The sequence below is a fragment of the Gadus macrocephalus genome, chromosome 10 (genome assembly GCF_031168955.1).
Source record: "Gadus macrocephalus chromosome 10, ASM3116895v1".
Classification (NCBI taxonomy): Eukaryota; Metazoa; Chordata; class Actinopteri; order Gadiformes; family Gadidae; genus Gadus; species Gadus macrocephalus.
In genome coordinates this window covers 801,136-815,929 of record NC_082391.1, presented here as the reverse complement: position 1 = coordinate 815,929, position 14,794 = coordinate 801,136, and the positions used below count along the sequence as shown (strand labels likewise).

Below are 14,794 nucleotides of genomic sequence, written 5' to 3'. Positions count from 1 at the left end.
GTTGTTATGCGTATTATTCTGCATTTCTAACGAGACATAATACATTTACAACGTTACCTTTTTCAACTGGCTGCAGGCAGTGGCTGAACCTCTCGGTTCAGAATGAATCGGCAACGCAAGTCCGCTTCAGTGGTTCACTCGGGTCACATCATTGCGCCGTGGCCATGCTCGTAACGGATCGATTAAAGCGAAGTCGATCAACAGACGATTAAATCCCAAAAGCACGACATGGCGCTAGGGGGCCGTCTCAATTACACTTTGTACACCATTTTCCTGGACTGATAACTTAAGTGATTTTCTGGATACGAGAAACAAAGAACAACAGGTGACAGCAACCCGGGACGGTTGTGCGTGAAATTGACTTCCCCACTGGAAATTCCCAGTGACGTACCGACTGAAGGGTAACTTTGTGACCCGTTCACCTCTTCCCCCTGCCGGCCAAACCCGGCTCCAACTCACCGCTCATTCCACACTTCCACATACGACACATTTAACTGCACTTCCACCCCGATCCTGTTGCATTTGTCGTCTTCAGTGTTAGCTAAGAGAGGATGGATAGGTCTGCAGGAAACCCTGGTCTAAATATACTGTCATCACCCCCTAATATGTTTTATAGACATGTAACACTCTACATTATTAGTTGATCCCAGACAGGGAATAAGGGTGTCAAAGCAGAGGGTACAGGACAATGAAATAAATAGAGATACAAATAAGATTAAGAAATGTTTATGATTTAAGTTGTTGGCTTAGCACAAGGTGTATTCACTCACATTTTCGGTAAAGCACAATAAAAACACTGATGGAAAGTTCATTTCTTAAGTTTATTTTGATAAAACACATTTAATTTGTTACATTTTATAGTTCAATATATCTTCACATTTAGTTTTAATAATATATCCTGTATATATATATATATATATATATAGATCTAGTTATGACGATATTTATTGTAAACCGAACAATAAGTCTAAAAGCATCTGTAAAATAATTAGTGCAATTTACAGTTGAAACAAAAAAAACAGCATTTCTCTGCAAAAATATAAAATTCTATTTAGTTTAAGTTAAACTTTCGTAAAATCTCAAGTATAAACATAAAATGTCTTTTACAGCAAACCCAACTGCTAAGATCACCTAGAGGCACATTAGAACACTATAATCTCAAAACAAATAGTCACACACGTACAGACGTACACGCACAGGATCTGAAAGAAGAAACCATGGAATGCAGACTTTTAAATATTATTTTTTTCTCCAATGCAGTGATCTCATCCTGTTGAGGTCAGAGGTCATGTGATCTGAATCAACCAATTAGGCCCTACATCGAGCAGTCCGTGATTCAGTATTACTGTACAGTCGTTATACTGTAGGTGCGTATTGGTCAGTATGAGTGTACTGTGGTTCAGGACAGTGTTCAGTATTAATCAGTATTACTGTACTATAAGGCCAGGGATATTAATGTACTGTATTATGTTATGTTGCAGTTGGTGTTACCAGACCACCATTTCAGGTGGAGGAGAAACATTAATTTTTCTGGGAATTACACATGATGCATTGCTCCCTTCGCTTTTCACACCTAACCCTTAAATGTACCATGTCCATTCCCTAACCTCAAACTATTCAAACCTCAACAATAACCACTTCAACCGAAGAACAAAGCATAAACACAGGGCATCATGGGAAACGGGTGTTAAGAAAAGTCAATCTATATTTGCGCCGACACTGAGATGGAAACAAAGGACAGACTAATCTCTCATTGTACATGGAAGCCCCTGTACGAGTTTAAACACAAATATTATACGACTCATTTCCACTGGCTACACGTAATACATTTTGTATTATCTGACCACTAACCCTAACCTTCCAGAACTACAGGTTCCTGTGCTTATTGAGAGGAAAGGTTTGGGTCATTGAAGCCAGGGTACATTTACTTTGGGCTGAGTTCTCCAAACTGCCTACCTTAGCCTTAAAAGTTGTAAGGAGTCGTATTAAGTAATGTGTAGGAGGTCTTTGACATAAGTTAAGGTGGTTTGTGACAGTTAAAGTTGTCTTGCTCCGCTTAATATAAAAAGTATGTGGATAGCCTACAAACTCAGGATTGACACATCAAGTTGAATCTCTACAATAGCTACCACGCTATACAGTACTTATGCAGGTTCAATAAGAGGATAAATACGCAGAAGGCAGACTTCTATAGTGTCCAACACTGTACAGTATTAACGCAGAGCATGAATACGTGAAGTTGAACTACAACCATACTGGGTGGTGTATGAACAAATAGAAATAGGACTTCAACAATACCACTACTGTGTACAGTACAGATATGCAGGACAGCTACAGGATAAATTACAAAGAGGAAGGATTAACGAAGGCCTACCAACTTCCCATCTCGCTGCTAACAATGCTCCAACTTGGGCCCGTGCTCGGGGCTGCCTCCGATCAGTGGTTATGGAGTAGACGCTCGCGGTATGAAAGAATTCCCCTAGTTTGAACCATCACAAGAGCCTGTGGCTTTGCAGGTGTTTTTTTTTTATGATTCTTAGTGTTGATGACTTACTACTCACTGTTAGTCATCAACTCCATTGTGACTCTTTAAATAGTTAATCTAATGGTGTTTCAAGACCACTTCAACGAAAAGATTCACGATCAACGCCTATGACACGATCAATTTACTTAATCTACAGTTGTGTTTAGTGGTGACCAGTTCCATTGTAGCACCAATCAATAATGTGAGCACTTTGACAAACGGCTTGAAATGAACTAGAAACGGTTAACAATCTGAGCACAACACACTGCAGAGGGTCCACCCGCAGCTTTACAGGAAACCGCCAGCACTCCAGAGCAGTTGCATAACTTCAACTTCATGTCTTAAAGAATGAATTATGATATAACGAATTAAAGGAAGTACCTGAAACATCTGACTGACGCTATAATCCTCTCAGAGCCAGTTGATTCAGAAAACGACACTGCAAGGTCACCAAGACGCTCACTGTCCACTGATAGCAATAGCATCAACGATGATAATGTTTGTGTCAGCTATGGGCATCAATTCAACATGCCCGTCTGTAAAGGATGATAGGTGACAGCAGGTCAACTTTCATTGAACCATCATTTAAAAAGAAACCAAACACTGAACTCAAACTGCAGGGACAGTGCCCCTCCTGGTGAATCAGTGGGAACTGTAATTCAGATGGGTCGAAATCGGTGCAGAATAATGCCACCCTTTAAATAAGGGAGAGAATCAGTCACCCTCCCCGACAATGAGGTTTGGTTTAAGTGGTTGGTTACTCTTAAACAGGAATTCCCAAAGAGTAATACGCTCCACAATACCAAGGTATTTCAATACATCTGGGTTTTTGTTCATCTGTTCAGTCAAATCACTTGCTCTCCATCCATAAACGTTTCCACTACGGTTTTGTACCCGGCAACGGTCCAAAATATGTAAGGACTCAAGTCAAAAATTGATAGTCTTCAACCTTAAACCCTGAGCCAAACACTGATTACCCGGATTAAAGTCTGTCTGTTCAAAGAGTCCAACTTCTCCAACATAAACACTTCTACAAGGTTAGTAAAATATACATCTTTTTTACATTTCGTAAATCCTCTTTTGGCTTGTAGAATGGGGAAAGTTTCCCCTCTGATCCTGGCTAAAGCTCACCATTACTGTAAAACGGAACTCTTATCTCCAATACTCAATCAAGTCAAGTCAATCTTGAGCAGGCCATCTGCTAGGGATAAGTATTTGTGTAGCTTATGTATGCTTGTGTGACTGTGTAAAAAGCACTTGTGGTATGAGAGATATACGATGCCCTGTTCCATTCTGATGATACGGGGGGCTGTTGTTTGGTGGAGCAGTGGGAGGAGCCTTTGGCCCTCAGAGCACATTAGCTTTGGTTTGTCTCACCACGAGCAGAACGTTGTTATGCTGGGACCCAGAGTCTAGAGGAGGTTCTCACTGAGGGGAAGTCTGGTTAACGAGAACCCAAATACAAATGGAATGATATCTACGACCGCTCGCCAATCTTCAGGGAAAATCGAGCGTTCTAGAACATACTCTAGGACACCTACACTGTTTCAGACCTTTTATATATCCAACATAAAAATCCGGATATCGTTAGTTAAATTATAAAGATTCTTCGACATAGGTTCTATGTGTCTGGCAGTTATTCTTTACTACAACATTTCAATTGACGTCAATCCACAGGTCAATACAGCATTACACTGTATTATTGTACGAGATTAAAGAAAACAAAAAAAGTATTACATACTCATTTCTGGGTGATTTCAAAACTTAAAAAAAAGTTAATAAACCCATTAAAAACTCCTTATAGACCGTTCTGTATCGTGCCAGAGCCATCTACCTTCAACAAGGTAATATTTCATTGAAATCATCGTCTCTCTACCACAGTACACTGTAGGAGCCAAAATGGCCGCCTAGCTTGAGCAGAAAGCAGGTGTGAACCAGAACGCTTCCCTCCCAGGGTGGCGTCAGTGGCCCCCTTCTCTGGAGGAGGGACTCTCAGAGCGAGCATCTTTCGTTCCTGAAGACTTTTTCTGTTTCTGTTTGGACTTCCTCAGCATTCGAACCTGGAGGCATAAAACACAGGAATAGACAGAATCCAGAAACAAACACAAATTCTACTACATCAAGAGGGTTGTTCAGGTTAGGAACTATCCCATTGGAAACTAGGCATTATCAGGACTATCACAACCTCTCTCTCTCTTCCCAATCTCTCACTCTCTCTCTCTTTCTATTTCTCTCTCTATCAAACGCTCAATGTCTTTAATATGATAAAATAACTTGAATATTTCAACACAAAACTGCAATATATATTTTAGATTAAGATATATTATTCCTGAAAGGGAAATTCAGAACAAATATAATAGTCTTGACATCTATGATTGTCTTTATAGTTCTTAATAACATATGGTTTCATACATCATAATATTCAAATTTGAACGATCATTTGAGATGAACATCCCTTAATGAGGAGTGTGCATCGAGAACATAGCATCTCAAAAGCTGTAAACCAGCCCAAAAAGTGCCCCTTTCCTTCTGCTCTCTCACGGTTGATGGAACACACAGATACAGTAAGAAACACACACACACACACACACACACACACACACACACACACACACACACACACACACACACACACACACACACACACACACACACACACACACACACACACACACACACACACACACACACACACACACACACACACACACACACACACACACACACACACACACACACACACTACCTTGGGGCCAGCAGCAGATATAATAATGTGTCCGGAGGATTGAATCCAGGGCTCTCCGTCCACTTGCACTGGAATGGGTTTGGTCACCGTGATCCTGATATAGTTCCCCTGGGCAATACGGATCCCCGACCGCAGACCGCTCTGAACCTGGCCCTGGACACACACACACACACACACACACACACACACACACACACACACACACACACACACACACACACACACACACACACACACACACACACACACACACACACACACACACACACACACACACACACACACACACACACACACACACACACACACACACACACACACAGGGTCAAACGGTTTCTTTGTGACTTGTGCAGTTTTAGATATAATGTGCAGTAAAACGAAGGCATGTCTAAGTATTATGTTAGAGACAAGATAATCATTTGGCAAAGTATTCATTTGGTGTCTGTTATGGCCACTGTCTATCTCGCCGTCTTATTTTCCCTCTGTTGTCAAGCACAGGTGCCAGTCAATTAACCACTTTCATCATCTTCCCGCCTCGACCAAATCAGCTCATCCGGTTCGACCAATCACCTCATCAGTTCACAGCAAGGGGAGGCCTGGCACACATTCAAAAGCTCTTTTTGGTCTGCCGAGGGAAGCCTTGCGTGTGTTCTCTATCTATGTATCTATCTACATACACACATTATATTAAATACATTGTCCCTTGGTTTCCCTTCTCACCCTGCTTGCATTTATTGTGAACTGTGTTAGCCCCACCTTTTCTATGTTCTTGGTTGCTACCTTACTTGCGGTCTTGGGGAAGGTAAGACAGAGGCCTCTATACATTAACAACACATGCTGGTTAGGAGTGTTGCTGCTCACTGAGGTTAGGGAAGCAGAGGTGTGATCTACTAGGCAGCTGGTAATGTTCACCTTCCTGGGTTAGCTGTTAGCTCAGCTCTGTTTGTGCTTGTTTTATGTTTTAGGATCTATATTTACCAGTTCCCCAGTGAACCCATGTTCACCAGCATCTGTTTCTTTCTGTCCTTTATTATTCACCCACAGCTTGCTCATCCATCGTCCATAACCCGCGCCCCCCCTGGTTGCCACGGAGACCTACCATGTGAACGACGCCCGTCACGCCGAGGACCTCCAGCATGCCGTCGTCGATGCGCGGCCTCCCGAAGCGTGAGTCCCCCTCTGATCCCCAGAGGTCAGCGCCTGAACCCCAGCTACACACACACACACACACACACACACACACACACACACTCATTATGAAACTGAATTCCGAGTGTGAAGTTCTAGTAATGTTTGCATAGGTGTGTGTGTGTGTGTGTGTGTGTGTGTGTGTGTGTGTGTGTGTGTGTGTGTGTGTGTGTGTGTGTGTGTGTGTGTGTGTGTGTGTGTGTGTGTGTGTGTGTGTGTGTGTGTGTGTGTGTGTGTGTGTGTGTGGTGTGGTGGTGTACGTGCAGCCAGCTTCGGTAATCAAAGGGAATGGCCTTGCTACTCTAATAGTAGGGTGTATCGAGGATGATAATGATTATGAGGATGATAATGGGGGGGGGGGGGGGAGAGAAAGAAAGAAAGAGAGAGAGATTGTGTCTGTGTGTGTTTGCGTCTAAACATGCGTGCGTGCATGCGTGGGTGCGTGCATGTGTGCGTGTTTGTACCTGGGAATATTGAGGAAGATGAGGCCCTCTATGTTGGGTAGCTCGATTTCCTGTTTGTCCACCTGCAGGCGGAGATGTTTGTGGAGGTTCCTGGTGTGACTCAGCTTCTGGAGCCCCACTTTCACATACACACCCTTGTTATGGAACCTGGAAACACACACACGCACACAAACACACTAAACATCAGTAAACGGAAAACACAAAAAATAGCTTTGCTTGAGGCTCATTGGACCAATACCTGCTGGTGAATTTATCTGGATCGCCTTCTCTGGCCTGGTGGAAGTCCAGGCTGACCTCTGCGTCAATCCCCAGCCCAAAGTAGTTGTTCATCTGGACGATCTTAAAGGACGAGAGAGTATATGAGTGAGTGAGAGAGTGAGTGAGTGAGAGAGTGAGAGAGTGAGAGACAAACACATGATCAGTATTGAGTGAGGGATGTGAAATACGATCTGTAGGAGACGAGCTGTTAACTATGCATTACGGTAATCAGTCTAGCCGGATGTCTCTGATTCAACATCAGCCGCCCAGAGCCAGGAAGTTAACCAAAGTGGCAAAAACAAATGGATTGATTCACAGAGCCAAGGCAGTGTTGGAAAGAGAGGGTGGGACGGAGAGGGGAGGAGAGGAGAGAGGAGAGGAGAGAGGAGAGAGGAGGGAGAGGGGACGGAGAGGGGAGGGAGAGAGGAGAGGAGAGAGGAGAGGAGAGAGGAAGACGAGAGAGCCGAGGGGGAGAGAGGAGGGAGAGGGGACGGAGAGGGGAGGGAGAGAGGAGAGGAGAGAGGAAGACGAGAGAGCCGAGAGGAGGAGAGGGAGATAGGAGGGAGAGAGGGAGAGGGGAGAGGGAGAGGAGGGAGAGAGGAGAGGAGAGAGGAGAGGAGAGAGGAAGACGAGAGAGCCGAGAGGAGGAGAGGGAGAGAGGAGGGAGAGGGGAGGGGGAGAGGAGGGAGAGAGGAGGGAGAGGGGAGAGGAGAGAGAAGGGAGAGAGGAGGGGGAGAGGAGGGTGAGAGGGGAGGGAGAGAGGAGAAGACGAGAGAGCCGCGAGGAGGGGAGGGAGAGAGGAGAGGAGAGAGGAGAGGAGGAGAGGGAGAGAACGCAAATAGGAGAGGAGGCAAGAGAGGAGGAGAGGCAAGGACAAGCGCTGAGGGGGGGGTGGGGATGGCAGAAGGAAGGAGGGGAGGACGCCGACCTTGGGGGGCTCCAGGTAGCCGCTGTCGGGGTCCCCCTGCGAGGCGTCCTCGGACAGGTCCTGGGCGTCCAGCAGGATGGTCCAGCGGTCCATCAGGACCTCGTCCGCCTCCTCCAGGGAGAGCAGGATGTGGTGGGGGTCCTCGCCGCTGTAGCCCGGCCCCCAACGCAGCACCCGGGCCAGGTCGTTCCCTTGAGGGGGGGGGGGGGGGGGGGGGGGGGGTAGAGGGTAAGTGATTATTACCAGAATGTGATCATGATTAAGGGTTGAACCGTTCTGCGGCACACAGGGACCCGGACCCAGACCGTTGTGCTGAGGTGTGTGAGGGAGAGTTCTCACCGGTCCCCAGCGGGACTATCCCTATCGGTGGTTCTGAACAGACCAGCTTGTGTCGAATGGCTTCCAGGACCCCCAGGACCCAGCCCACCGTCCCGTCCCCCCCACACACCAGGACCCTGAAGCGGGGAACCTCCCGGAACGTGTGGAACCTGGGTGGCAGACCACCAGGGTGAGTTAAACGGATAACGTAACAGTAATACATAAACATTGGTTACAAGACATTGGTTACTACAGACATAAATACGTCTGTGTGTGCGTGTGTGTGTGTGTGTGTGTGTGTGTGTGTGTGTGTGTGTGTGTGCGTGCGCGCGTGTGTGTGTGTGTGTGTGTGTGTGTGTGTGTGTGTGTGTGCGTGTGCGTGCCTGTGTGTGTGTGTGTGTGTGCGTGCGCGTGCGTGCCTGAGTGTGTGTGTGTGTGTGTGTGTGCGCGTGCGTGCCTGTGTGTGTGTGTGTGTGTGCGTGTGCGTGCCTGAGTGTGTGTGTGTGTGTGTGTGTGTGTGTGTGCGCGTGCGTGCCTGAGTGTGTGTGCGTGTGTGTGTGTGCGCGTGCGTGCCTGAGTGTGTGTGTGTGTGTGTGTGTGCGCGTGCGTGCCTGAGTGTGTGTGTGTGTGTGTGTGCGCGTGCGTGCCTGTGTGTGTGTGTGTGTGTGCGTGTGCGTGCCTGAGTGTGTGTGTGTGTGTGTGTGCGTGTGCGTGCCTGAGTGTGTGTGTGTGTGTGTGTGTGTGTGTGTGCGCGTGCGTGCCTGAGTGTGTGTGTGTGTGTGTGTGTGTGTGCGTGCGTGCCTGAGTGTGTGTGTGTGTGTGTGTGTGTGTGTGTGTGTGTGTGTGTGTGTGTGCGTGCGTGCCTGAGTGTGTGTGTGTGTGTGTGTGTGTGTGTGTGTGTGTGCGTGTGCGTGCCTGAGTGTGTGTGTGTGTGTGTGTGTGCGCGTGCGTGCCTGTGTGTGTGTGTGCTTTCACCCTGCAAGCGGCCCTCCGTTGGAGATGTCGAACACCTGGTGGGGGTTGAGGAGCTTCCTGAAGTTGTACAGCAGCTCCCGGCCCTTCATGCCGCCGCTCTTTGGGTTGACGAACACCAGCACGGGACAAGCTCCTCTGGCTAGCGTGTTGTGCTGCAGGACGTCGACAAACACAAAGACAGTCAGGGCGGCCTCGACTACAGCACGGTGAACCTGTCAGCGCTGATGACTGCCGGTATGTTGAGTCAATATGTTGGGTGGTGTTGACTAGTCAATATGTTGGGTGGTGTTGACTAGTCAATATGTTGGGTGGTGTTGACTAGTCAATATGTTGGGTGGTGTTGACTAGTCAATATGTTGGGTGGTGTTGACTAGTCAATATGTTGGGTGGTGTTGACTAGTCAATATGTTGGGTGGTGTTGACTAGTCAATATGTTGGGTGGTGTTGACTAGTCATTATGTTGGGTGGTGTTGACTAGTCAATATGTTGGGTGGTGTTGACTAGTCAATATGTTGGGTGGTGTTGACTAGTCAATATGTTGGGTGGTGTTGACTAGTCAATATGTTGGGTGGTGTTGACTAGTCAATATGTTGGGTGGTGTTGACTAGTCAATATGTTGGGTGGTGTTGACTAGTCAATATGTTGGGTGGTGTTGACTAGTCAATATGTTGGGTGGTGTTGACTAGTCAATATGTTGGGTGGTGTTGACTAGTCAATATGTTGGGTGGTGTTGACTAGTCAATATGTTGGGTGGTGTTGACTAGTCAATATGTTGGGTGGTGTTGACTAGTCAATATGTTGGGTGGTGTTGACTAGCCGGTATGTTGGGTGGTGTTGACTAGCCGGTATGTTGGGTGGTGTTGACTAGCCGGTATGTTGAGTCAATATGTTGGGTGGTGTTGACTAGTCAATATGTTGGGTGGTGTTGACTAGTCAATATGTTGGGTGGTGTTGACTAGTCAATATGTTGGGTGGTGTTGACTAGTCAATATGTTGGGTGGTGTTGACTAGTCAATATGTTGGGTGGTGTTGACTAGCCATTATGTTGGGTGGTGTTGACTACGGTTTGTTTTATGTGTTGGGTGGTGTTGACTAGCCATTATGTTGGGTGGTGTTGACTACGGTTTGTTTTATGTGTTGGGTGGTGTTGACCAGTCAATCAGTTGAATGTGTTGGGTTGTGTTGACTAGCGGAAGTTAAACAATCCCAAGCTATGCTGTAACGAGAATTAGGATGTTATTCTGTGCTAAACTATGCAGGGAGGAGCTATAGGAAGGGACGCGATGCTAAATGATGCTGCGAAGAGCCAAAGGAAGTTCAACTAAAGCGGGACCCTAAAGCTGGCCGTACCACCCTGAACACGCCCCATCGCGTCTGATCTCGGAAGCTAAGCAGGGTCGGGCCTGGTTAGTGCTTGGATGGGAGACCGCCTGGGAACACCAGGTGCTGTAAGTGGTGTCGGGTGGTGGCCAGCAGGTGGCACTCTTCCCTCTGGCCTTAACATCACTCCCGACGCCCCGGTGCAGTGACGGGGACACTGTGCTGCGGAAGGCCCTGACGCCCCGGTGCAGTGACGGGGACACTGTGCTGTGGAAGGCGCCGTCCTTCGGAGGAGACGTTAAACCGAGGTCCTGACTCACTGAGGTCATAAAAGATCCCAGGACACTTATCGCAAAGAGTAGGCGTTACCCCGGTGTCCTGGCCCAACCAGGCTCTGGCCCCCTAATCATCCTCCTGTATGATTGGCTGACTCATTAATCCCCTCACTCTCCACCTTAAGCTGGTGTGTGGTGAGCGTTCTGGCGCCGATTGGCTGCCGTGCATCACCCAAGTGGGGGCTACACACTGGTGGTGGTTGGTGAGGTCCCCCCTTCACTGTAAAGCCTCTTTGAGTGTCTAGAAAAGCGCTATATATATTCAATCCATTATTATTATTAATAACCATGCTATGAAGAGGAGGTAAAAGCACCTACCAGGATGTGAGGGATGACCAGGGCAGTCAGCTGTTTGCCACAGACTGCCGTGTCTTTAGCCAACATGTAGACTCTCTCCGCCTCAGAGAAACAGGAGACCTGCAGCACCACTGCACCTGGAGAACACACACACACACACACACACACACACACACACACACACGTCGTCATCACCTGGGACGGTCATTGCTTATAGTCGGTTTGTACACTTTACTAGAGGGATTAACATAACTCCATAGTCTGAGGAATATCCCACCTTGGCTTCCATACATGTGACTTATGGTGACCAGGTGACCTGGATGGGAGAGAGGGGGGGGGGGGGGGGGGGGGGGTGTTAGACCACCATGGTTCCCAAACGAACATGAAAAGGCCAGAGATCAAGGAGGCAGACATACACCCACGCTGAGGATCGACGTGGCCCACATTCATATTTTATACCGCATTTCAGCAGAAGAAGAAAGCACTTTACACGCGCTAAATTATGTATTATAAAGCCATATTAAGTCAGACAAGGATAAACCCGGCATAAACCCCTAAAAAACATCATTTGTTGAGAAGAGAACCAAGGGTTCGAGTGCATGGAATGATTTCCACTAGGCTTCAGGTGTCTCCTCTCTTATCCAGCGCGTCAGGATGAACAGAACCCGGGCCCGCTTCAATCCCTGAGGACCCCCGTGTTGTATTATTCACGCTCATGGCCAGAGGACGTGAGCCGGGCGCTCACTTTTCACAGACAGATGTTCATGCACCAGCTGGATGTACTCCTCTCGGGGCAGCAGGAGCGGCAGTCCTCCAATCAGAAGGCTGACCTGGATCACATGGTTGCGGTTCTCCGTTGCATAAAACCGAGTCTGGTTCATCTGCCGCAGAGAAACCTAAGGGAAGCCGATACATTCATCCCCACATCAGACGCACATATTGATCGCCTTCTAAATGAATAATCTTGTTGTATAAATCCTTTTATGAGTTATCTCTTTATGAAACAGGCAAACAATATCATAATTTTCTCTTGCTGAAAGAGCCGTAATATTCATTAGTGCTCATTATCCAAAAAGAATAAGGCGGATATTTCCCATCGGGAAACAACTGTTGGATTATTATTAAAAATGAATTATGAAGAAATATCGAAACGGCCATAGGCAGCCCCAAGAAGAAGTAGAACCCATTCTCACCTTCCTGATCTCCTGCAGCTTGTCTAATAGGAGCTCTTCACCTGTCAGTAGCTGTCTCAAAACTAACACCATAGGAGCAAGGGAAAGGTCAGGACCCCAAACAGTTGGAAACACATTAATACATATGATCATGCTCAAACACACAGACTGTCTGAAGGGCCAACGTATCACAAGGTTTACAGACAGCAGAACAGGGGGTTGACCTTTGGGTAGGACGCCTCTTGTGTATGGAAAGATCGCTAGTAAAGATGATGGTGCATTTTTAATACAACTCTTAAATGGTTTGAAATGTAAGATGTACCGAGGGGCAGCGGTGTGGGGACAGCGTATAAAGGGGTACACATGGGGTGACCACAAACGTTGGGAACCTGGTTCCAACATACCCTGCTTGCTACCCATGTGGACCTCCACCAGGTTGAAGTTGGAGGAATCCTTCTCCTGCAAAACAACAACTCTTATCAACAACCGCTCCCAAACGCCAGGACACGGCATCTAATCCAAAAGTAGTGTGTGTTCCAAAGTAAATGGAAAATGGAATCTAAAGTTACTGGCGTACTTGTGTTTCTTAGAATAGTAATAAAGGGATCAGGATAGGGATTATTCTCCAATAGTAGCATAGGACTGGAGGTCGGTCATCAGCATAAGTATTGCCTGCATACATGGTTAGGGCAATAGCCGCCAAGCCACCAAGACTAGCGAATACATGCATGTCATTTGTCCTCGACGTTATCAGCAACCCTAACAACATAAGGGCTGAGATGTCTCAATCAGAAGACACTGTAGATAACAGATTAATGGTGCGTAGGGACGGCGAGAAGCAAACCATTCATAACAATTAGTACGCTTACTCGCGGGTTTATAACCAAGACATCATTCAGTCATGCCAAAAATCACACATTAGAACCGTTAAACAAGACGCAAAGCAAAAAATTGACAACAAACACAACAGAATGGGTGTGAGTTGTATTACACACGTATTCTTTCAAGTGTTCATTTTGAGTTATGAGGTTAACCAGTTATTGTAAATTGGCTATTGTGATTTGCTGACATTAATGTGCGACATCACCTTCGACTTATTTGAACATATGGAAAGCAGCCACTGCCCAAATAGTGTTTGGTGTTCCCTGTGGGGTTTGGTTCGAGCTACGCTCTAAACAAAAACAAAGACTTCTTAGCTGTCAACCGATGGTATTCGTCATAAAAAACAAACACATTGACACCCAAAAGCATCCGAAAGAAGCATTTCCAAAGACACCAAAATGGTTCCTTCCTGTAAACACATTTCCACACTCTGGCACAACGGACCCAAACAGACATGAGGCAGTAAGTACCTGCCGTCCTAACTGAACGAGGAGCTCTTTGAGGACCGAGTCTACAGTGCTGTTCCGGGAGATGGAGATGGAGGCATGGGAGAGGCCAGTTCTGCAGAAATAACAAGAGACACAACGGTCAAACAACACAAACACTATAGACACACACCCGATAAACACAACACAAATAAAAAAAACACAACACAAATACAATCGACGCAGACACTATAGACACAATACAGGACATGCAGCAGAATATTTCATGGCTTTAATGACCCAAACGTAAACCCTACAACCATCCTCTTCAAGATAAGAAACCGGCCAATTAGAGGTCTGTGGACAGAAAATCTATTGACAGTAAGACAGAGCACAGTCTGTGGTGGGTTCGTTTGCCCAGGGCAGAATGATTCATGTTTGCTCTTTCCCTCAGTCGGCGTGATACACCCTCGGAACCACACGCAAACAAGCTTCAATGTGCTCCGTACGTCAGACAAACTTCGCTTTGTTAGTTCCTCTTCCAGAACAGGTTATTACAATTATGTTTCATAAGGTGATGTCACGCTCAATATGACGCCATCCCTGAGTTCCTAAAACACTATCCTTACACAGGCCCACATAGATTTGGCCAGATATCCATAAACACTGGGATGCAAATCAGCACAACACAATTATAGCCAAGAGCTGCTGGTCTATCGCACGTCAGTCTTATCAGTATGTAAATAGTTTACAGGGAACATTTGGTTTATCCTGCAGCAACTTTCTTACTTCAACTTATAGCTTGTTTTATGATACCATGTTGCCCATTTGGCAGTCCTTATCCCTCTTATCGTCCCTCTACTCTTAGGAGGAATCCTTAGAGGGGGAGGGGGGGGGGGGTAGTCCTTTAGAGGGGTCAGAGTAGGGGCGGGACTTAAGAATTGAATATCGAGGGCATGTGA

At 46.6% G+C, this 14,794-nt stretch overlaps 1 protein-coding gene and 1 pseudogene across 1 annotated transcript in view; one reads left to right on the top strand and one right to left on the bottom strand.

Moving 5' to 3' along the window:
* Positions 1-802: 802 nt before the first annotated feature.
* LOC132466578 (diacylglycerol kinase theta) overlaps positions 803-14,794 on the bottom strand; it is a 24,308-nt gene continuing 10,316 nt past the window's right edge. Inside the window, exons 10-23 of the mRNA XM_060063836.1 lie at positions 13,878-13,968; positions 12,930-12,984; positions 12,547-12,608; positions 12,099-12,249; positions 11,631-11,669; positions 11,375-11,490; positions 9,402-9,553; positions 8,448-8,596; positions 8,109-8,299; positions 7,161-7,261; positions 6,923-7,069; positions 6,370-6,481; positions 5,271-5,423; positions 803-4,584 (exon numbers count right to left, since the gene is read on the bottom strand). Of these exons, the coding sequence (XP_059919819.1) occupies positions 4,486-4,584; positions 5,271-5,423; positions 6,370-6,481; positions 6,923-7,069; positions 7,161-7,261; positions 8,109-8,299; positions 8,448-8,596; positions 9,402-9,553; positions 11,375-11,490; positions 11,631-11,669; positions 12,099-12,249; positions 12,547-12,608; positions 12,930-12,984; positions 13,878-13,968 (1,618 nt within the window). The 3' untranslated portion in view covers positions 803-4,485. The remainder of the gene's footprint in view (positions 4,585-5,270; positions 5,424-6,369; positions 6,482-6,922; positions 7,070-7,160; positions 7,262-8,108; positions 8,300-8,447; positions 8,597-9,401; positions 9,554-11,374; positions 11,491-11,630; positions 11,670-12,098; positions 12,250-12,546; positions 12,609-12,929; positions 12,985-13,877; positions 13,969-14,794) is intronic.
* On the top strand, positions 10,738-10,856 carry LOC132466647 (5S ribosomal RNA; annotated as a pseudogene).